The following is a 22,116-nucleotide window of genomic DNA, read 5'->3' as shown; positions in this document are numbered from 1 at the left end:
CGTTCTTCACCTTCCGGTCGATGGTTAGGTTCTCGAAGTATCGTTTTAGTACTCTGCTGACCGTGGATTGGACGATTCCCAGCATCTTACCGATGACCCGATGTGACAACTCCGGATTCTCGAAATGAGTGCACAGGATTAATTCACGACGCTCTTTTTCGTTCGACGACATTTTTCCAAATTTACGAAAAATTGACAGTGAAGCATGGCCAACGTGATCTATACACTCTTATCTGATTATAAGCGAAAGCTGAAGATATAATTCCTAAAAATTAAATTTCTACAGCGTTTTTTCCGTGATGCAATTTGATGTGACACACCCTTTACACGTTCACCTCTATTTATGAAGATAAGAAAGTTATACTTTTTATTTCATCGACAATTTTGGTCACCCTATTTTTGATAACATAAAAATGGGCGCTCTATCATATATAACAACTTTGTCGAAGACAGTTTTCGAGTAAAGAATAACTGTCGAGCTATTAATGCTAATTTCACTCAAATGTACCTCCTGGACAATTGTGCGTTGGAGGAGTATAGCCTACCGATGGCTCGCCTTCGTCTCATCCATACCGAAGGAAACGATATCAATCGTGGAAACCGAACAAATGAAGCGTACAAGTTTGTCCCAAAACGTGCGGTCCCACGCGTATGTCTTACAGATTTCTTTTCGGTCCCTAATGTGTTAATAATGTACGAAGCTGTATGGTTTTGCTAGCTTAGAATGAAACAAAATTTCATCCAACAATGGTCAACAATGGGGCATCGACTTTTGACCCGCTTGCATTGAGCCGAACAAAATGCTGGGGCGGATTCGCCAATAGAAATTGAATATAAATCGTTTAGTGCGGAAATAAAAAAAAAGTTTCAAGTGACTAACCAACCAAGCGGCAGCGAATGTTCGGTCTGCTCCACCTTATTAGAGCAATTGTCTTCCCTGCTGGCGAGGGAAAGATTGGAAGGGGAGACCCCAACGGTAACATGTAGTTCACCGTGCTCTCGTTTGTGCTTTACATAAAGAGGTCTTTGTTTATTAAATGATAAAATAGCTGGATGAATGTAATGTCGCGCGTGTTGGTATTCATTGAAATGATATAGCTCTAAGTCCGACTCCGGATACTATCATGTTTCATTAGAATCCCAACTGGGTGATTTGTTCTAGGCTTCATCAAATTGTTTTCATCATCATCATCGTCAAGAGCCATGTATGCAAAGTAGTGCTGTACACACAGAAATCTACTTGGACAATCACAGCGAGTCATTCAAACTTCCCAGCATCGTTCATCTGAAACATGAAACCCATAAAACAACCAGTGCAGCGCTTAGCATACTCATCAGACAAGGTTATTTGACACATAAGCACCTTTAAAGATTCGTGCGAAAAAAAAAAAAACACAATAGTCGAACCGTCCATTTATAAGTGGTTGAGAAATTAGGTCTATTGTCCGATATTTGATTGCGAAGCTACCTTCTGCTGCTTCTAACGGATGATGCGATCAAGATCGAAGCGAAAATAGCCAAGCCGTTTTGTGTGGCGGAATAGATTCTATTCTTGCCGTGCCAAATAGTTGAAATTCGGTTTCGTCGGAAACGAATTGTTCGACGGTGAGATTCATTGTTCACAACCTGCAAACCGATTTCATTCGCGGTTTGATTCAATTCAATTCTACTTACCCTCCGGAACTGGATTGGAATCGACGAACAGTTTGATCACCTGATTGGTCAGATTGTACAGGGGTGCCATTCCGCGCGCATTGTATGACGTTGAGCTAACAAAGTGTGGCCTCTCGCTTATGTTGGAGAATTCAGTCGTATGGATTTTGAGGATATTCTCTGCGCGGACTAAAACGCTGCTACTACTGCTAAAAACGTTGATGAGCAATAAAACGGCGAATGAGAGGAGGACCCCACCGAGGGGTCGCGGTCTTCGCCAGCTTCGCATCGTTGAGATCATGTCTTCTGCTGGGGATGACGACGAATGATGGCGTTTGTGAATCTGCTGGCTGCTAGTATTGCAGCAGCCGTTGTTTGAGGTGATGATACAGTCAGTAGGTGTGCTGATAGTCCTCTGATGATGATTATGGCAGCCTTGGAATTTGCTTCTCGTTGCTGTGGAGCAGTTGTCTTTACTAGGTCCTTCCATTGCAAACGATGGAAGGCCTTCCTACCAATGGTGACTCAAACAATGTTCAATCTGCAAAAAAAAACAAAAAAAACAGCATGTGAATATCTCATTCAAATCATTCTAATTCAATCAGTATCAGCAACCCCGGGACCGACTCCAATCAATCGATGCGCCGATTGGAACAGACTCAAGTGCACTAGAAACGACAAGCGATAGCCATTAACGAATGAAATACTAAAAGTCGTGATTGAGTGGTTCTTTAAACAACGGTGACAGCCTTTTTCACTTCCCAATGCAAACATATCATCCCTATCCAGTCGACAAAGAATCATTACATACGGTGTGGAAATGGGACAGAAAGCTCATCAGTCATATTTCGCGGTCGACGGTGTCATCGTTTTATAGCGCTCCAATGCAGACTTGAATTGTCGCACGCACTCCAACCTTAATGTTATCAGTGCTAAGTCATCTTATGCGTTCACGGTTCAGGGCATCCATAGGAGTATCATATTTCTGCGGAAGCGTAAAACAACACCACAGTAAATATAAACATAGGCAGCAGCAGTAAAGTACGAATAATTATCCGACAACTGCGAATGTGGAATGATTTAATGACGAAACTCCGGAGAGAGCATGAATGCTCTCACTGAACAGGGCGTTGAACTGTGATGAAAATATAGCATTTCGGAATCATTAAAAAAAACTTTTCCATTGGATCGCATTATAAACTTTCTTTCTGAGTGTGTATTGTTCTGTATTGATGATGACGACTGATGCTGCTACTGTCCCATCGTCTCCCCAAAAAAAAACAATTGATAGTACAATAAAATTCAATAATGTCACATGCTAACCTCGCGCAATCGGTAAATTTTAAATGGAGTATGGAGTAATAAAATGAGTAATGGAATCGCATCTTTACTTTATACTTTATTGAGTTGCCGATCTCTCACGTTTACTTCAGGTCAGTATATGAGTATGTTTCCACATAAACGTAAAGAACAAAGCGAGTTACAGAACTGTTCTTGTTACTTCATTGCTTTGATTTCAAAGCATTCCTACGAATGAAACCATTTGGAAACACATTTCATCGAATGACAATTCCAGGTAAAATAAATGTTCCTTGAAACCCGTCATCTCAAATTGACTCCAGCAAAAGAACAAGGATCAAACACATAGTAGATGTCGCGCTCAGCACGACGCAAAAACACTCAAGAGTGAAGCTTTTGTCAAATATTCGTTACACTCATCGTTCTGTAGCGTTATTCGTTTGTCAATCAACATCATCAAAAGAGTACAATCATCCCTTTCAATCGGAAGTGTTGCACACATATTATCCTGGTAGTAAAATATTTATTAAAAAATAACACATTCAACGCAAGTAATATGATGAAAAACGTTCCTTTGGGAACTCCGGATCGTCAATGTCAATGCGAATTGGAAGAATGTTTGTTTACTCAGAAACATCTAATCTGAACCGGGAACTCCCATCGCGACATGTCTGATTGACACTGATACCGCTGCCACCCCACTCGGTTACGGGAGTCAACAGAAGTGGTGTAATGAAATGCCAATTTTTCTCCTCCAATCAGAGTCAGTAGAGCAAGGAGCCTACAATGAAGCCAGAGCTAATTCAAACAGTGTATCTTCGACCAAGAATAATGATAATTTTCTGATTTGATACAACAAAGACGAGGAACATTCCAATGTTACGACACAGATAAAAGGTTCAATATATTTTCACATACCGTCGTGAGAATAAGTCAAAAAAGTAGAAGGGTCTGAACCAACGGGCACGGACGGAGGTTTGACGTAGGACTTTTATTGTCCAGAACATGTTATTTTAAATGTAATTCTTTTCATTGTTCAGAAAACTGTTAGTTGAACTCTTTTGGAACTATGAATAGTAGCCCTGGAAAGGGCCGTTTGTTGTATGTACTCATATCCTTCAAACGGTTTGTAATGAACAAAGAAAGACAATAAGCTTCTGGCAGGTAGTTCAACTGTCTAACTGAAAATGATTAATGAAAAAACAAGTTGAAAATACTCACGGTTTCATGATATTTTGAGGTAAAATACAAATGAAATCATGAAGTTGCTTTATTTTTAATGGATAGCTATGGTATTGTGATTTTTTTTCCATTGTTTTATTCTTATTATTATGCATCTGGAACAGTAGCCTTTTCGGTGCAATAATTTTCGTTTACATAATCAAGTTGTATTGGTTCTACTGCTCAATTTATCATAGAAGGAATTGAGTCATTGAGAATATTAATATTTCATTTCGTTTCATTTTTGTGATGCGATGTAATGCCGATCAAGGCGCCTAGAAGTATATCCTAAGGTGGGCCAACTTGCTAAAACCACTCTTCAGCCATCTTGGAAGTCTACTGTGTTTTGTTTGTAAACAAAACACAATACGCTTGTGCAAATCCTCGCTCGTGATCAGTCCGTCTCTTTCACGCTTCAAGCAAATAATTCCCCTTCTGCTTTCTTCCTTACTGTTTTCATATACCGCTCCCCTAACCAACTTAGTGACGAAACGGCCTCACCTTAGGATATACTTCTAGGCGCCTTGATGCCGATCTCAATGTCTCCTTCTAATAAATGAACAATCACTGTATGGGTGCCACATTCAACGTTGATTTGATGAAATCTTGCATGAAGTTTGAGTGATGCATGAAACCTTGCATCTGATTACTTCAACAGTTTGCTTATTTGTTAGATAGAACGAAGTATTGCACGCAATTTTGTGTTACATACAACATTCATGGGAACGAAGCTGGAAGAAAGAATGCATAATACATGATTTACCTTCGCATCCGCTCGCAAAACATCCCTCTTTTATTTGTTAAATTGCTCAATTGTAATTGTAGAACATATGCGAATTGAATTTTCCCCTTTTCCTTCATAGTTTTCCGAAAAAATAAATTGTCACGTTTGCTTGGAATATGTTTGGCTTAAATATGTGTAAAATTATCACGGGACCCTCCCTCCTTTCCAGCGGAGGGAGAGGTGTCATACCATCATATAAACATTTATCATACCCAAAAACCCTTACATCCCAAGTTTGGCTCGATTTGCTTGATTAGTCTTCGAGTTATGCAGAAATTTGTGTTTCATTTGTATGGCAGCCCTCGCTAAGAGAGGGGGATCAGTGTCTAACCAATGTCTTAGAGGGGGGTGGAGTGCCTAACCACCATAGAATAACTTATTGCACCCTAAAACTTCCATATGCCTAATATGGTTTAATTTACTTGATTGATTCTCGAGTTATGCAGAAATTTATGTTTCATTTGTATGGCAGCACAACATCCCCCCCTCCCCCACGTAAGAGAGGAGGGAGGAGTATCTAACCACCATAGAATCATTTATTTAATTTCGTAGGGTCGAAATAGAAATCGAAGACGTAGTTCCACGTCAAATTATAAGGTGTAAAACGCAAATCTAAAAACTGGGCATTGAATGGCATCTAATCTAGTACGTCTTTAATTCAAAACTCATATCGAGTTTTTCTCTACTTTTTCTAAACTGGAAAACACGATATCTCAAATTCTACTGGACCGAGTTATTGTAATTTTGTGTGTGAACATTTTTCTACATCTCACTATCGCATGAACCAATGAAAAATATGTTTAACAATATTAGTATTTGGAAAAACACAACATCATCGTAATACGTGCTAAAAACTTGTTTCCATTCTCAAACTGCTACCATTTTGGCTGAAAAAAACATGTTATTAGCTTGCCCGAGCGGCGTCTTTACTGATTAAAAATCTATTGTTTTTTTTTGTTTTGATAGCCAGAAGGACTGGAATAGTGTACGGGCTAGGCAAAGTCATATCCAACTGAGGATAGTCAGGGGACTATGAAGAAATTCACCTTCGTATTCTATTGGAAATGAATCTTGGTTTCTTCACGCAGTTTCTCCGCCAAAACGTCTAAACAGTCAGTCGGGCGTTTAGTTGCTATCTCACTTTACGACTCGACTATCTCATCTCATTGTTCTCTGTCAAATGGATTTCATTGCATATTGAAGTGAATTCGTTTCTCTCCCTCATGTATCACGTATGCATGTATCGATGTTCGAGTTCAACGTGGTTTGACATATACTACAGGTGAGCTAGATTTTTTACGAAAATTACTTACCGCGAGGACCTTCATATCATACCTGGTAACTGTCTAAATTCATTGGTTTGGTTGGTAACTACTTTTTTGCAACAGTAATCAAGTTTGCGTTTCACTTTATATGGACGTTAAAATTAGATTGTGGACGCTGGGGTCAGGTTGAGTGAAGAGACAGATTTGTATTCATTAGTCACGTCAATTAGAATAACCATTTGCTAGGTCATCCTCGCTCTTAACTTGACTAGACTTATTGACGTGGGACTACGTCTAACCGGAATATATGGAGGGTAAAATGAAAACCTAAACACAGAACATGCAGGAAAAAATTAAAGAAACATTTCGTACTGGATAGGAGAGATGTTTGCATCACTTGATAGGGAATATTTCTACGCATCTATCGCAACTAACAAAATGTTGTTTTTCATTAGATAAACAATTGAATAAATGTAAAATATTAGGCGTTATCTAAACGCCCTAACTGCATCGTTTTGATTGGCCCGATTTACGGTTTCCCTAACACAGCCATCAAAACCAAGCAGCCTTGGGGAAATCGGCATTGCAAATACATGAAAGTAGGGGGACTTTTGTTCTCATCGAAAAATGTTCCCTAACACAGACTTTAAAACCAAGCAGCGAAATCGGCATTGCAAACACACCAAAGAGCCTAGAGGCGAGTGAACTGAAAAGTTTAAACCCTCTTAAAGCCAAAAAGAAGAAAAAGAACACACGAAAGTAGGGGGAGCTTTTGTTCCCACCGAAATGTGTTCCCTTCTAAACCAAGGTGCCTGGAGAAATCGGTATTTCAAATTCATGCAAGTCGGGGGTATTTTTGTTCCGACTGGAATGTGTTTCCCTAACACAGACTTCAAATCCATGAAGCGTGGGGAAATCGGCATTGCGAATTCATACAAATCGGGGGTATTTTTGTTCCGATTGAAATGTGTTTCCCTAACACAGACTTCAAAACCGAGGTTTCTGGGGAAATCGGCTCTGCAAATAAATGCAAACTGCGAGTACTTTTGTCCTCGCTTGCCTTTGTGCAGAGTGGAATATGTCTGTCCTAACATGATCTTCTAAACTTAGGAACCTGGGAAAATCGTGCAGCCACTAGAAGCGAATGAACTTCCCAGTTTCAAGCAAATTCGAGATTCGAGAAGTATGTACACTTTTGGGATGTAAACTTCAGAGGGAAATGTAAAATAAAATAATCGTTTGATAATTTTTTTTTGTCTTTATTGGAAAGATTTTCAGCCTTAGGCTGGTTCATCAAACGTTTGATAATTCTTCCGTACATATATTTTGTTCTAGTCATCATACTAAACGTAAAAGGTCCGTCATTAAATTTACTTGTAACGAAGAACAATCAATCACAATAAATGAATTGACTTTACACGGCATTTGTTCATTTTTTTCACTCACAGAGCAAATATATTGAACTCAATTGAATTTGGAAACTGTTTCATTCAATCAAGAATTTAATCAATACAAACGAATGATTGCTAAGCTAAGGTAGTTCCACGTCAACCTTGCGGTTATATCATAGATATAACCCACTCATTTTTTTATAATCAATTCAAAGCATGTTGCCGAATGTCGAAGTAGTCCTAGTCGAAGCAAAGCTACTGAGAGTCGATTTTCATTTTCCATCTTCAAAGATTTCGGGTCCTGCTTGAAATATTATTAAGCAAAAAAAATGGATATTAAGAATACTAATTGTTTCACTTGTTCAGAGCTCGGAAACCATTCAAAAATGATGCCTCTACACAAGAATTATTATAATTATTATTTTATTATTATTAAGTGGGAATATTTATATGCACCTATCACAAATTGTAATATAATAATTATAATACTTGACATTTATAAATTTTTCAGTGTTTTATTGGCAGCAATCGTATGCTCAACATATGATGAACCTCGATTCAAGTTAGTTGTTGTACTGGTTGTATTTTGAGACGCAAATGAGAAATGCGATGTATGTTCTCTGTTATGTATTTTGATTTTAATTTATATGATATTTCTATTATCCGTCTAGGCCGTATAGAATCGTGATGATTTCTATTGAGGATGAAAAAAGTCACTCCTTCTATGAAATCTTTATCGCACTGCACCAAGAATTTCAAAACCCCCTTTTGAAGACATCAGACTTGACTTGTTAGATCCTCTGTTCGTCCGCTATATCAATGGAAAACTTTGATGTTTGAAATTTCTAGAGACCACAATCAATTGAAAAAAAATTAGAGCTAAATAATGCAGTTATTGGAGGCGATACTTTAATGGTTTGTCAAAGGGGTGGCAGCGAAAATGATCATGTCAAATTTCGAAAAACCCGATCATGTTCAATTTGTTCATTGGTCCAAAAAAAATGACCTGTGCAAAATTTCAGCTCAATCAAACATGATTTAGGAGTGCCTTAAAACGCTCAAAGTTTTGATTTTTTGATCCTCGAAAATCTACCAAGAGGGGAGGAGTAAAGGAAATTTAGAAAATCGATTTTTTCTGTTCGATGCCAAATGACTTAAAAATGCATAAAACGTCGAGATCTGGTGCTAAGTCCCAAAAGGTCGATTTTCGGCCAAATTTTTTTTTCGAGATGACAAGTTTGACCGTTTTGAAGCACTTACGTCCATTTTCCGGATACAATTCCGGATTCTTGTAGTCAGTTGCTTCGTGTCCTTGGCCCTCCAATTGTTTTTATACACTAGGGCACTGAGTGAGCCAAAGAAATCCTCTATTGGGCGGCACTGGGGCAAGTTTGTTGGGTTACGATCTTTCGGCACGAACGATATCTTTTTCTCCTCAAGATACGCCAGCGTCTTCTTGGCGTAATGGGAAGACGCCTTGTCCGGCCAGAAGACGTACTTCCCATCCGCGTGATGCTCGTTCAGGAACGGCAGCAGGATTTTATCGAGGCTCTCTTCTCGATAGATTTATTGGTTGATTGCCAGACCGCTCGGCTTAAACCAAGGCTTTCAAAAGCCCCGGTCGGAAATGGCGATGTACAACATAACCTTTTTTTCAAACTTGTGCTTGAACTTGTATTTCACTTAAGGCGGAGTGGATGACTTGTCGCTGGAGTAGTAATTATCATTTCCTGGAATATGCGTTTTGGACAGCGGAAAATAGCTTTCGTCGTCCAGAACGAAAGACGTCCCGCGCTATTTTTTGGTCATCCACCGACACTGTGATTTACCCGTCTCAATCTGCTCCTCCGTGTACTCCGGCGACCTCGTCTTCTTCCTGCAGACGATTCCTTCCATCTTGAGGGTCCGATGGATCAATACGTGGCATCCATATTTCCGACCGGCGTCACGCAGGCTGGTTGCGTCCTTGTTGTCAAGCAACTTCTTTAGCGATGTCTTCCTCTGCTTCGTCATTATCGTCACCGGACGACCACTTCCGACCTTCCGCTCTACGTTCAGGAAACCCAGGATACGATATACCGTACTGACAGGTACATTGTCTTCCTTAGAATGTGCCACCGTGAACTTTTTTCCTTGCTGGAAATGCGTTTCGTAGAACCGTACAATGCGTTCGCGGAGCACGTGCTGTTTCGACGCCATCTTTGCTTTGACTAAATTCAAACTAGCAAAACCAAACACGCCTACTGTTTCTAGGGAGCCCAAAGAGCAATTTTCTTGGAGAAAGAAAATTTTACGCTCTTTATTTGAGTTACTGAAAGGTATTGGAAAAATTCTCATTTTTTATTTAACACCCGTTATGTGGAACAATTGGTGGATTCTACATTTTGCCAGAAAGATAGTTGACGTTGAAGTTGACGAAGAGAAATCGATCAAGTCACTTACACCCCTTGCATTCTGAGCCCCTCAATTGTCAGTCGGACTCATAAACCTGCCAAATCCTGGAGGAACCTTCAACTAACTATTTAAGGAAAAATCTAGTTTAGGAAATATAAATTTAGTCAAATAATTTCAATTTCCGATTGAAACATACAACATCCGAAGAAAAAGGAATGGTTACTTCTAGGTTAATTGAATGCGGGCATTAGGTTCACGTACCAGGTTTTCGCAGCACTTTTTTTTATATGAACCAACAAAACAAATCTTTGTTGGTGACAACAGAAAAGTCCAGAGAATGCAGCTCAAACTCAGCTGTGAACAAAACCAATTTTTAAAGCCCAAACCTGTTTATGTTTTCTAAACAAAAATGTACACAAATAATAATCTCCTGACGGCTTCTGCTGCAGATTATTTTCAAACATACGCACAGTTATGGGAAAGCAAAAACACTCGTCCAACGCAGCAAACCTACGCACCCAGAGAGAAGTGATTCGAACCAAATGTGCTCTGTGTGTGCCGCCGCATTTTCAACCTTTTACAAAAACGTTGGCGCAGACACGGGACCGATGAGAAATTACGGCCCCATACCGAATGCCTTGTCTTGATTCAGCATAACAAGTCACATGTTGCAGCTGGCCTTTTCAAACTGAAGGGTTCTACATACAAACACACAAGCGTTACTAACGAACCACGGGGGCCAAGTGTGGAAGCAATCGCGACTAAGATTTGACTTCTTCAGTGCGATAAAGTTGTTGCATCCTGTATGTATGAAGAGCGTTTGTTCTTAGTGATTTTCAGAAAAAAAAGATCTTGCACCGAGACCATAGTTGAAAATCCGGGGAAATATTCATGAATCAGTAGGAATGAGTCATCGCTGTCTGTATTTTTTATTATTGTTGCCTGAGATAGGGGTTTAACCAAAAGTGACACAAAAAGAACCGAACGAAAGAAACGGAATGAAACGGCCCAGTCATGAGGTACAATTACCTGCCAAACCTGTTCTGCCCGTGTATAAGATATACTCGTAGTGTTTTTTTTTTGTGTTTTGTTTTGCCTTCCACACGAGATTAACGTATCTATTTATTAAACTTGGAGTTGAAATTCTGAGTCACGAAAAAGCAATTTGCACTCTCACGAAATTGTCACTTTCCATTCACTTTCCTTCAACAGTTCATTAAAAATGAAAACGTTCCACTTTTAGGGGTAATTGATGTAGTCGTCGTAGCGAGATATGTCATTCAAGGTAAACTTTTTCCCAACACGACGAGACACTCTTCTCAACCGTAAACAAGCTGGCGGAAGAGAAGTAAATCTTCTAACGCTAAACTTTCTCGCTTGATGATGCCTATCCGACTGTCGATAACATTCGTCCGTTTCGCTGGGCTTTCTCGGAGCTCAAAGCCACACAGTGAAGCCTCACACTTATGAGTGATTCAAAATTCCCACAGGGAGAAATTACTTTCCGTTCAGATTATTAAACACATTTGTCCCCTCCCCTTCATCCAGGCATAGTGTTATTAATATACGATAATGGCGTCGTGATAGTCAAGTGGTCACCAATAAAAGGGATGAGTAAGTGCCATCAGTCTGTTTACCGTCAATTATCTTCAGCAAATACCGGTGACAATGTGCAATAAAATTAGTTGTTTGAAGGAATTTTTCATTCCGCAGTTTAAGAAGAAAGACTGAAAAAATAAATTCAAATATTTCTCTCTTTTTAATACCTTCCGCAGTCATGGCGACCAATAGCCAGGTCGACGCAGACCCAGAGGAAACAGGCAAAACTCAATCAAAACATTTCCCCCGGTGGTTACCAACCATCGTCAATGTTTCCGCCGTCCGTCGGAGACTCATGGGAACGACACAACGACGCCCATAAAAATACGACGATATGCACGACTAGTATATGTTTATTGTGCTTATTCCTCTCGGGGCAGCGGCTACCATGACGATGGCAGGCATGTCTTGACTAACTTCGGCGGAACAGGTCTGCTGCTGCTGGCGACGATAAAAAGACAGGTTGATAAACGGGAGGTTTAACCTTGACTTGCTTTTTCGAGCCTTTTCAGCGGAATCTAAAGCACTCATCTACCCGGCTCGGGTTGTTGTGGGCGTGTGCAAAGAAAACCAGCCCGGGCGTTCACGGAAAAAAAATTGCAATCTTTCTGGGAAGTAGTTTGTTTGGTGGAGAATGTTAGTGGTTTTCTGAGAACATTGCCACAAAAATTGACTAAGGGGTTATGATTTTGATTTTTCCGTCAATCTTATGGTTACTGACTGTAGCATACGCTGAATGCTGTGAGTTGGCAGAAAAGTATTGTAAACCAGGCTGAACGTTCTATAGCTGAAATGTCAAAATAAATCGAGAGCTGGACTCTCTTGAGTTTGAAAGTCAACGCGGATAGACGTGTTTCATTTATAACCCGAAAATATAAAAGTGGCGACGAGGATCAAAGTGTAAAAAATAAATAAAAGACCTTTAGTGATATAAAAGGGAGTGATTATATCAGTGAAGTTATTTTTTTCCTTTAAAATAAATAGTTTGGTTGTACCAAGTGGAAGATCCTTCCAGAAGATTTCTGCCACATAGGACAAAGAGACAAGCAGCATTTTTTTCTGCACGACTGCAGAGAAACAGCAGGAAAGATTTCAACTGTTCCTGTGCGACTGCAGATAATAAATGTAAGTTCTTTTGTTTTCTCTTTTGTTAAGAAAGTGGTTAAAAGTGCAACGAACCTTTTGTTCCATATAAAACTAACCTCTAAAACAAAAGATTTTTTTTAAGCCATTGATCCACAAACAGTAGAAGTGTGGCCAGTTTGCAGGTAATTGTGTGAAATATTTCAAACCTCAAAACAAATTTTTGTGCTTTTGTTTGTACCGGAAAAAGGATTGTATAAAAAAAAGAAGGTATTGTGTTTGAGTTTATAAAAGCCTTAATTGGAAGAAATTATTTGGAAATTATTTTTTTTTATAAATTTATTGAACAAATTTTAAGAGAGTCTTGTTTTTTCTCAGGATTTTTTGGTGACAAAATTGCACGGAGGATACAGGAAATTCCTGAGGAGGATTCGTTCGGGTACAGACTTCAATTTTGGTGAGTTTTTCTGCATTCCAATCCTTAAGTCGTAGTTGATTGATTTTGAAAAATAATTTGAAGGAAATTTTACAATGGCACAAACGATGCTTTCCGTTTTTGAGCCCTACAGAAAGGGAGTTTCCTTTGCCGAATGGTCGGATCGTTTGGGTTACTTTTTCGTTTTAAATAAAGTAAAAGAAGAAGAAAAGAAAGCTCATTTGATTATGTTGGGGGGAGCCACAGTTTTCAGAGAACTGAAACTCCTATTCCCAAATGGGAAGCTGGAAGAAGCTGCTTATAATGAATTAATTAGCAAATTAAAAATGAGACTGGATAAAACTGAATCGGGGCTAATGCAACGATTCAAGTTTAATAACAGAGTTCAACAACCTGATGAATCGGCTGAAGATTTCGTTTTATCGGTCAAGTTACTAGCAGAATTTTGCAATTTTGAGAACTTCAAGCAGACTGCTATCATGGATAGAATTGTAGCTGGCTTGACAGAAAAAGCTCTTCAACAACGTTTGTTGAACGAGGTGGAGTTAACACTCGAAGCTGCAGAAAGAATAATTATTACTTGGGAAATGGCAAGTGCTAATGCAAAATCTTTAGAAGGAGATTCTTATTATGAAAGAGTGGCTTTGACACAGAATGCAGGTGCTGGTGAAACCATGAATAAATTGTTGAATACCTTCAAAATAGCAGAAAACCGTAAACAAACAGAATTTAGAGGTCCAGTGAGAAACAGATTGGGTTTCAAAGGAAATAGTTTCATATCAAATCCGAATCATAATTTCAACTATGGAAATAACGATAAAAAAGTGAGTTTTGAACATGCTGACGGGAAAAATAATCAGCAATATCGCAAAATAGATTATTCAAACATGACATGCAATTTCTGTGGGTTAAAAGGACATATCAAGAGGAGATGTTTCAAATTAAAAAATTTAAAAAGAGATGCTGTGAATTACATGGACAGACCAGGAACGAGCACGGACAGGAGACTGGATGACATGTTCAAACGAATGAGTACGGAGGAGCCGGTCAGCGAAAATAGCGATGAAGGTAAACTTAATTGTATGTGTGTTTCGTCCATTAATAAAATCAGTGTTCCTTGTTTGGTAGAAATAAAAATTGAGGGAAAACATATAAAAATGGAGATAGACTGTGGATCTTCAGTAACAGTGATGAGCAAAAGACAATATTTCTCAACATTTAACAAAAAGTTAATGACTAGCAATAAGCAATTAGCTGTAGTAAATGGTAATAAATTAAAATTAATTGGAGAAGCGATGGTTAGAACGAAATTTAAAGAGAAAATAGAAAATCTTTCTCTTCTGATTATAGAATGTGAAAATGAGTTCCTTCCTTTATTGGGTCGAAATTGGCTAGATGTATTTTTTAACGGATGGAGACAATTTTTTGATGGATCTCAATTGATAAATTCTCTGAATGAACTAAATAATGAAGCTATGGTGAATGAATTACGTGTGGAGTTCCCAAACGTTTTTACTAAAGATTTTACTACTCCAATTGTCGGTTTTGAGGCAGAGTTAATACTCAAAGAAAACAATCCAATTTTTAAGAAAGCATATGACGTTCCTTATCGTTTAAAGGACAAAGTTTTAAACTATTTGACAAGATTGGAAAATGAGAAAGTGATTACTCCAATCAAAACGAGTCAATGGGCATCACCTGTGATAGTAATTATTAAGAAAAATGATGAAATTCGTCTGGTAATAGATTGCAAAGTTTCAATTAATAAGGTTATCGTCCCAAATACTTATCCCTTACCTGTTGCTCAAGATTTATTTGCGAAATTAGCGGGTTGCAGAGTATTTTGTTCACTGGATTTGGAAGGTGCTTACACGCAATTATCATTATCGGAAAGTTCTAGACAATTTATGGTAATTAATACAGTTAAAGGATTGTTTGTCTACAATAGATTACCACAGGGAGCATCGTCCAGTGCAGCTATTTTTCAACAAGTAATGGATCAAGTTTTAGAAGGATTGGGAAATGTATTTTGTTATTTAGATGATGTGTTAATTGCGGGAAGTAATTATGAAAAATGCAAGAAAAATTTGAGATTAGTTTTAGAGAGATTATCGAAGGCTAATATTAAGATAAACTTTGAGAAATGTAAATTTTTTGTAAAGGAGCTTGTATATTTGGGTCACATAATTAGTGAAAAAGGTTTATCGCCTTGTGAGGACAAAATTTCCACTATAAAAAAAGCTAAAGAACCGACCAACATAGCTGAACTTAAATCATTCTTAGGGTTAATAAATTACTACAACAAATTTATACCACATTTGTCCTTTAAGTTGCATCAGTTACACAATCTTTTGAGGAAAGATGTTAAATTCAGTTGGGACAGTAATTGTAGAAGAGCTTCAATTTAGCAAAATATTCACTTATTGCGTCAAACTTTTTAGAGTTTCATGACCCAAATAAACCAATAATTGTGATATCTGACGCATCCGGATATGGATTAGGCGGTGTAATTGCACATGAAATTGATGGTGAGGGAAAAACCGATTTATTTCACATCTTTTTCTCTAAATGATGCTCAAAGGAAGTATCCTATTCTTCATCTCGAAGCTTTAGCCTTGGTTTCTACTATAAAAAAATTCCATAAATATTTATATGGTCAAAAGTTTACAGTTTATACTGATCACAAACCATTAGTAGGAATTTTTGGAAAAGAAGGTAAAAATCGGATGGTGGTGACACGGTTACAACGGTATAATATGGAGTTATCCATTTATGAGTTTGAGATAAAGGGTGTGTCACATCAAATTGCATCACGGAAAAAACGCTGTAGAAATTTAATTTTTAGGAATTATAACTTCAGCTTTCGCTTATAATCAGATAAGAGTGTATAGATCACGTTGGCCATACTTCACTGTCAATTTTTCGTAAATTTGGAAAAATGTCGTCGAACGAAAAAGAGCGTCGTGAATTAATCCTGTGCACTCATTTCGAGAATCCGGAGTTGTCACATCGGGACATCGGTAAGATGCTGGGAGTCGTCCAATCCACGGTCAGCAGAGTACTAAAACGATACTTCGAGAACCTAACCATCGACCGAAAGGTGAAGAACGGCAAAAATGGATGCTCCGTCAATGTAAAAGATCACAAGCACGAAGTTAAGCAGTTTAGACGTGATCCGAGAAGTTCGGTCCGGGATGTCGCCAATAAGCTGAATTTGTCAAGTTCTTTCGTCCAGCGGACCAAGCAGCGGGAGGGCCTGCGTACATACAAGGTTCAGAAGGCTCCTAACCGCGACGAAAGGCAAAACATGGTGGGGAAGACGCGAGCCCGGAAGCTGTACACCGAAATGCTGACGAATCCGCATTGCCTGGTAATGGACGACGAAACCTACGTCAAAGCGGACTTTCGTCAGCTGCCGGGCCTGTTGTTCTTCTCCGCAGAGGACAAATTCAGCGTTCCGGAGGAGATTCGCAAGCAGAAACTATCCAAGTTTGCCAAAAAGTACATGGTGTGGCAAGCGATCTGCTCTTGCGGAAAGCGGAGCGCCCCCTTCGTGATGACCGGTACGGTAAACGGGCAGTACCTTAAGGAGTGCCTACAGAAGCGCTTACTACCACTATTGAAGCAGCACGAGGGCCCGACCATCTTCTGGCCGGATCTCGCTTCGTGCCACTATTCAAAGGACGTGTTGGAGTGGTACGAAGCCAACGGGGTCACCTTCGTGCCAAAGGAAATGAACCCGCCCAACGCGCCGGAGCTTCGCCCAATAGAGAAATATTGGGCGATTATGAAGCAGGCCCTCCGGAAGAACCCAAAAGTTGTCAAATCGGAGGCGGACTTCAAGAGAAAATGGATTTCTGTTCAAAAAAACTACAACCTGACGTTGTACAGAACCTTATGGACGGGGTAAAGAGGAAGGTGCGAGCATACGGGCTTGGGCTCGAAGTATGAATAAAAAGAAAATGCCAAAAGTTGTTTAATAGTTTTTATTTTACTGTCTAAAATTTTCAAAAGGATCGGTCTGCTGGGCGAATTTCTACAGCGTTTTTTCCGTGATGCAATTTGATGTGACACACCCTTTAAAATACAGACCTTCTAATAAAATGGGAAATGCGGATTTCTGTTCGCGATTTCCGCTTAAAGAACTGGTTCCAAATGGAAGTGGAAGAGAACACATAAGAAGCATTAATTTTACGAAAGATTTTCCGATAGATTACAACGAAATAGCCAAAAAGACAGCGAATGATAGATTCTTGCAGGATATCATGTCCTTTATGACAAATGGTTGGCCTAAGAAGGTTGACAAACGCTTTGTAAACATTTTCGCGAATCAGCACGAATTGGAAATTGTGGACGAGTGCTTGTTATATCAGGACAGGGTTATAATACCGCAGCAAATTCAAAGCAGGATTTTAAAACTTTTACATGCAACCATTTAGGCATGGTTAAGATGAAACAATTGGCTAGACGTACAGTATATTGGTACGGAATTAATGCAGATATAGAAAAGTATGTAATAGATTGTGATGTTTGCAATAGTATGGCAGTAGTTCCAAGAAAGAAGGTTTTGTCTAAATGGATTCCTACAACTAGACCGTTCAGCAGAATTCATGTGGATTTTTTTTATTTCATGCACCATACATTTTTACTTTTGGTTGATAGCTATTCCAAATGGATAGAAGTGGTTTGGATGAAGAATGGTACAGATGGAGGAAAAGTTCTCTCTAAACTGGTATCGTATTTTGCTCGTTTTGGGTTACCAGATGTTTTAGTATCTGACGGTGGTCCTCCTTTCAATTCTTTTACTTTTGTGAACTTTTTGGAAAGGCAAGGAGTAAAAGTATTCAAGAGCCCTCCTTATAATCCTTCAAGTAATGGCCAAGCAGAAAGACTTGTTAGAACAGTGAAAGAAGGCTTGAAGAAGTATTTATTAGACCCAGAAGTATATGAAATTGGATTGGAAGATCAGATTAATTTGTTTTTGTTCAATTATAGAAATAGTTGTTTGACGAGTGATGGTGTTTTTCCATCAGAAAGAATATTCTCATATAAGCCAAAAATATTATTAGACTTATTGAATCCAAAGAAATGTTATAGGAAATATCTTAATTTGACTGAGCCTAGTGATGTGAAGACACAACCTAAAAGTGTTGGTATCCAAAATAAATCAAATGATTCATTGGATAACCTGATGGCGGGAGATATCGTATGGTATCTCAATAATAATCCGCATAATAATCTTAGATGGATTAAAGCAAGTTTCATTAAAAGAATTTCAAAAAATATCTTCCAGGTGACTACTGGAAACGTGCAAATCGCAGCACATAGGAACCAATTAAGGGTATCAAAGGATACGCGTTCGAAAACGGCAAACAACGTAGCGATTACAACTTCATCTGAAGTTCAAGACATGATCCGAATTAGAGATGAAGAAGAATTCAGGGGATTCCCTGAGGATCCTGTCAGAAGGAATAGAAAACGAAAAGTGCTAATGCCAGAATATCTCCGGCGTTCGAAAAGAAGAAGAACTGCAAAGGCAGACAGTGATTTTATATATATTTGAAAGTGCTAATAGAATATTGAAATGAATTGTATTTAATTGATAGCTGTAAAAAGAATTATTATTAAATATTCGTAGAGAAACAATATGAGTAGGTATAGGTTGATAAATATCAATGAACTGAATTAGTTTTCCTCTCAAATTAAGGGGAAAGAGCTGTAGCATACGCTGAATGCTGTGAGTTGGCAGAAAAGTATTGTAAACCAGGCTGAACGTTCTATAGCTGAAATGTCAAAATAAATCGAGAGCTGGACTCTCTTGAGTTTGAAAGTCAACGCGAATATACGTGTTTCATTTATAACCCGAAAATATAAAACTGACCTGTTGAAAAACAATGCATACAACATGTATCCGAGACACACCTGCTTACACCGTAAACTATCTTCGGATTTTTTTCAACATTTGTTCGAATGAAATTCTAATTCAATATGCAGATGATTCACGGTACGGTTTATTCGCGAAAACGAGTTCCATAGTAAATCTATAGGCCTTCCCAAATTTGTCAGTGAGTGGTAGGCTCTTGCTAATATTGACCAATAGTGTACACGAAAAGCGAAAAGCATATCACCCATAATTCTTCCGTTTTGTACCCACCAACTACAATTTACTCAGCAATATCGTATCAACAATTGTTATAAAAGATTCCATTCCAATGCGCCCCGAAACGCGCGAAAGGTTCACACAGTGACAAAGCATTACTGCTGTCAATATGAAAATCTACTCTCAGGCTTGTTGGCTGTTCGCTGCCTAGAGCAACGCAATAAAAATCCTTTATACTCGCGCCCTGTGTAATGTACGTTGAGCGTGACGCGTATATAATATTCCACAGCTTCTAAATCTTCCGCTTCCGTGTGCGAAATCGTGATGCTAAGCAACGATTGGCTTCGTGATGGTATTGATGTATGAAAGCTCTTTAAAAAAAAGTTTATGGTGGCCCTCTCTTGTAGGTTTTCAAAAGGACAATTTCAAATCTTCCAAAGTTAACTTAGTCGCCTCAACAAATACTGTTGACTGCTCGCTGACTGAAGTGACACAGAAATAGAAATCGTTTATATAAAATCGTTTATATTTTCGTCCGGTGCAGTTGTTTCTTCTTCCCATAGAATGCAAATGATGTACAAGCACGATGCAAGTGTTGCCACAAAGTTGCCAACGGACGGAACTTGAATTGTAATATTTTCTTACGCGTAACAGACTCGCAGTGGTATACAAGGGTTAAGACTCGCCGCTGTGTCTTCTCTATATATAGTTTTATATTTTTATCTCGTGTTACGGTGGTAGTGGTCCAACTTCTCCGAAACGACTCGACCAATTTCGATGAAATTATGCACAAAAAATTTGGTAGACATGCGAATAGGTCGTAAACTATATATGATACGGGCTAGGATATGCCGAGCCTTCGAAAAATCGAAGAAACAATTTTGATATTTTTTCATTGTTTTGGAAAGCAACCATATGGTAAGGTTTTGGCATCAAATAATAGCTTAGTTTCTTAGCTACCACTTACTATCAATTTCATTTAATTTGGTGTAACTTTATTTGGGCAAAATATTTGGTTTGAAGCAACTATGTGCGGAAAGTATATAACATGACATAATATACAAAAAAAAAACAAAATCTAATAAAATGCAAAAATATGTAAACTTTTCTAAAGTATTACATTGATGAAAGAACACACCTTGAACACCATTGGATTGAACCTCCTGCAGGATGAAAAATGTGGGTTTTTGGCAAATGTTTTTGTTTGGCGATTTTTCGTTTTGTTTGTCTTTTTCCGAAAAACTGAAAAACGGGAAAAAGGAATTCCAGAAGATTGGAGTCTCTGTAACGCCAATAACCAAAATTACGCCAATGGCTTTCGTTAAAAGAATATTTTTTACAGCTTGGTCGTTAATGGGTTAAATACCGATTAAGGTGGCCCTATGCAGAACAAAATTATGAATAATTATTTGATTTTTTATTACTTAAGGCAGAACAACGTTTGCCATAAATGTAAACCTTCAAAATCCGTGACTATTTCATCAAAAGTTTACATGTTTTCTAATTTGGCACAAACTCGAAAATCAAAGCTCAACAATGAGGGTACAAGCTCAGTCTGACTAATGGCAGCGAGCAGTTTATAGCTTTTCTGAAGGTTAAGAGCTCACTCTAAGTTTTCCAAAAGTGTTCCCTTACGAATTATCTTTAAACTTTAAAGCCTGTATCCCATAATTCAAATCTGGAAAAGGGCAAGGTCATTGCGAATAGTGCATCATCATACTCAAGAGAAAAAATAATGAGAAGATCGCACAAACGAATATATTTTATATTTCAAATTCTACATCAAAACTGTCTTCGTACGACTTTTAGAGCTTATCACGACCAACATTTTGCGATGCAGAACTGTCTCAATCCTACTCAAAGTTATTGATGGTTTTTTATCCAAAAATTCATGATTTGAATTTTAATTTACTCAAACACGAAAAATAACATAGCTTTGAAAATCACACATCATGTAGATTGATCTATGCCCTTTCAAATGAAGCCAATAAACCTTGTTTATGTTTGCCCCAGAGAGAATGACAAATAATTGAAGAGCGTATTTTTACGGAAGAAATATCCATACTTTTGAGTGAAGTTAAGATATTGACATGTTCTGCATCGCAAAATGTTTGTATTAGTAAGCTCTAAAATTCTATCGAAGACAGATTGCATGTAGAATTTGAGATATAAAAGTTAAAGCAAAAAAACAGTTTATCGGTTATTTCGAGAGATAAAAAATATCGGTTATTTCGAGAGATAAAAAAAACTTTGTTCTACAAAGATGTTTCAAATCGAACTATGTTTACCTCTATCTATGAAGATAAGAAAGTTAGATTTTTTATTTTTGACAACATGAAAATGAGCGCTCTGTCATATGTAATAACTTTGTCTAAGACAGTTTTTGTCTAGAGAATAACTGTCGAGCTCTAAATGCTAATTTCTACTTAAATGCATCTCCTGGACCATTGTGCAATGTGTTCTAAGCGACAAAATTACGCAAACCATCATTTAACCCGCCGGAGTGTTTCCGCTGTACGGAGCACTGCGTCGAAAAGTATGCACATCGCGCTGGTGTGATCGATTTATTTCAAACATCAGCAATGTTACTTGGAGTAATCAAACCGGGTGTCAATGAAGTAAGCATCGACATCGACATTCGCGAGTAAACGTTTGCTACATTCATTCATATTCGTGAAATGAGTATATCTGGCGCTGAATTACTCTTGAGTAAAGTGTGTCAACAGAATCAGATATCATGAGAAAACTCATGAGTATGAGCTTCTGAATTCCCACCACTGCTGTGTGAAGCGCCAGAGAAAGAGAAAGAGAAAGAGAAAGAGAAAGAGAAAGAGAAAGAGAAAGAGAAAGAGAAAGAGAAAGAGAAAGAGAAAGAGAAAGAGAAAGAGAAA

At 38.3% G+C, this 22,116-nt stretch overlaps 2 protein-coding genes across 12 annotated transcripts in view; one reads left to right on the top strand and one right to left on the bottom strand.

Moving 5' to 3' along the window:
* The window catches only part of LOC129764465 (prominin-like protein), a 142,711-nt gene that overhangs the window by 40,952 nt on the left and 79,643 nt on the right, over positions 1 to 22,116 (bottom strand). For 9 of the 10 annotated variants that reach the window (XM_055763563.1, XM_055763562.1, XM_055763568.1 and 6 more), the window contains one exon: positions 1,675 to 2,194. In XM_055763563.1, the coding sequence (XP_055619538.1) occupies positions 1,675 to 2,143 (469 nt within the window). In that variant the 5' untranslated portion in view covers positions 2,144 to 2,194. Of the gene's footprint in view, positions 1 to 1,674; positions 2,195 to 11,036; positions 11,395 to 22,116 lie in introns of those variants that run through there. The other variant, XM_055763566.1, reaches the window with a different exon arrangement.
* LOC129764467 (uncharacterized protein K02A2.6-like) lies at positions 12,405 to 15,606 on the top strand. 2 transcript variants are annotated; one of them, XM_055763572.1, is made up of 3 exons: positions 12,405 to 12,731; positions 13,068 to 13,146; positions 13,210 to 15,606. In XM_055763572.1, exon 3 carries the CDS (start codon positions 13,221 to 13,223, stop codon positions 15,531 to 15,533), a length of 2,313 nt encoding a protein of 770 aa, XP_055619547.1. In that variant the 5' UTR covers positions 12,405 to 12,731; positions 13,068 to 13,146; positions 13,210 to 13,220; the 3' UTR covers positions 15,534 to 15,606. The 2 variants fall into 2 exon arrangements, with proteins under 2 accessions (XP_055619547.1, XP_055619548.1); XM_055763573.1 differs by having other exon boundaries at positions 12,405 to 13,146.

This window comes from Toxorhynchites rutilus, chromosome 2 (assembly GCF_029784135.1).
Source record: "Toxorhynchites rutilus septentrionalis strain SRP chromosome 2, ASM2978413v1, whole genome shotgun sequence".
Taxonomy (NCBI): Eukaryota; Metazoa; Arthropoda; class Insecta; order Diptera; family Culicidae; genus Toxorhynchites; species Toxorhynchites rutilus.
Note: the sequence above shows the minus strand (reverse complement) of the source record. Positions and strands in the feature narration are given on the sequence as shown.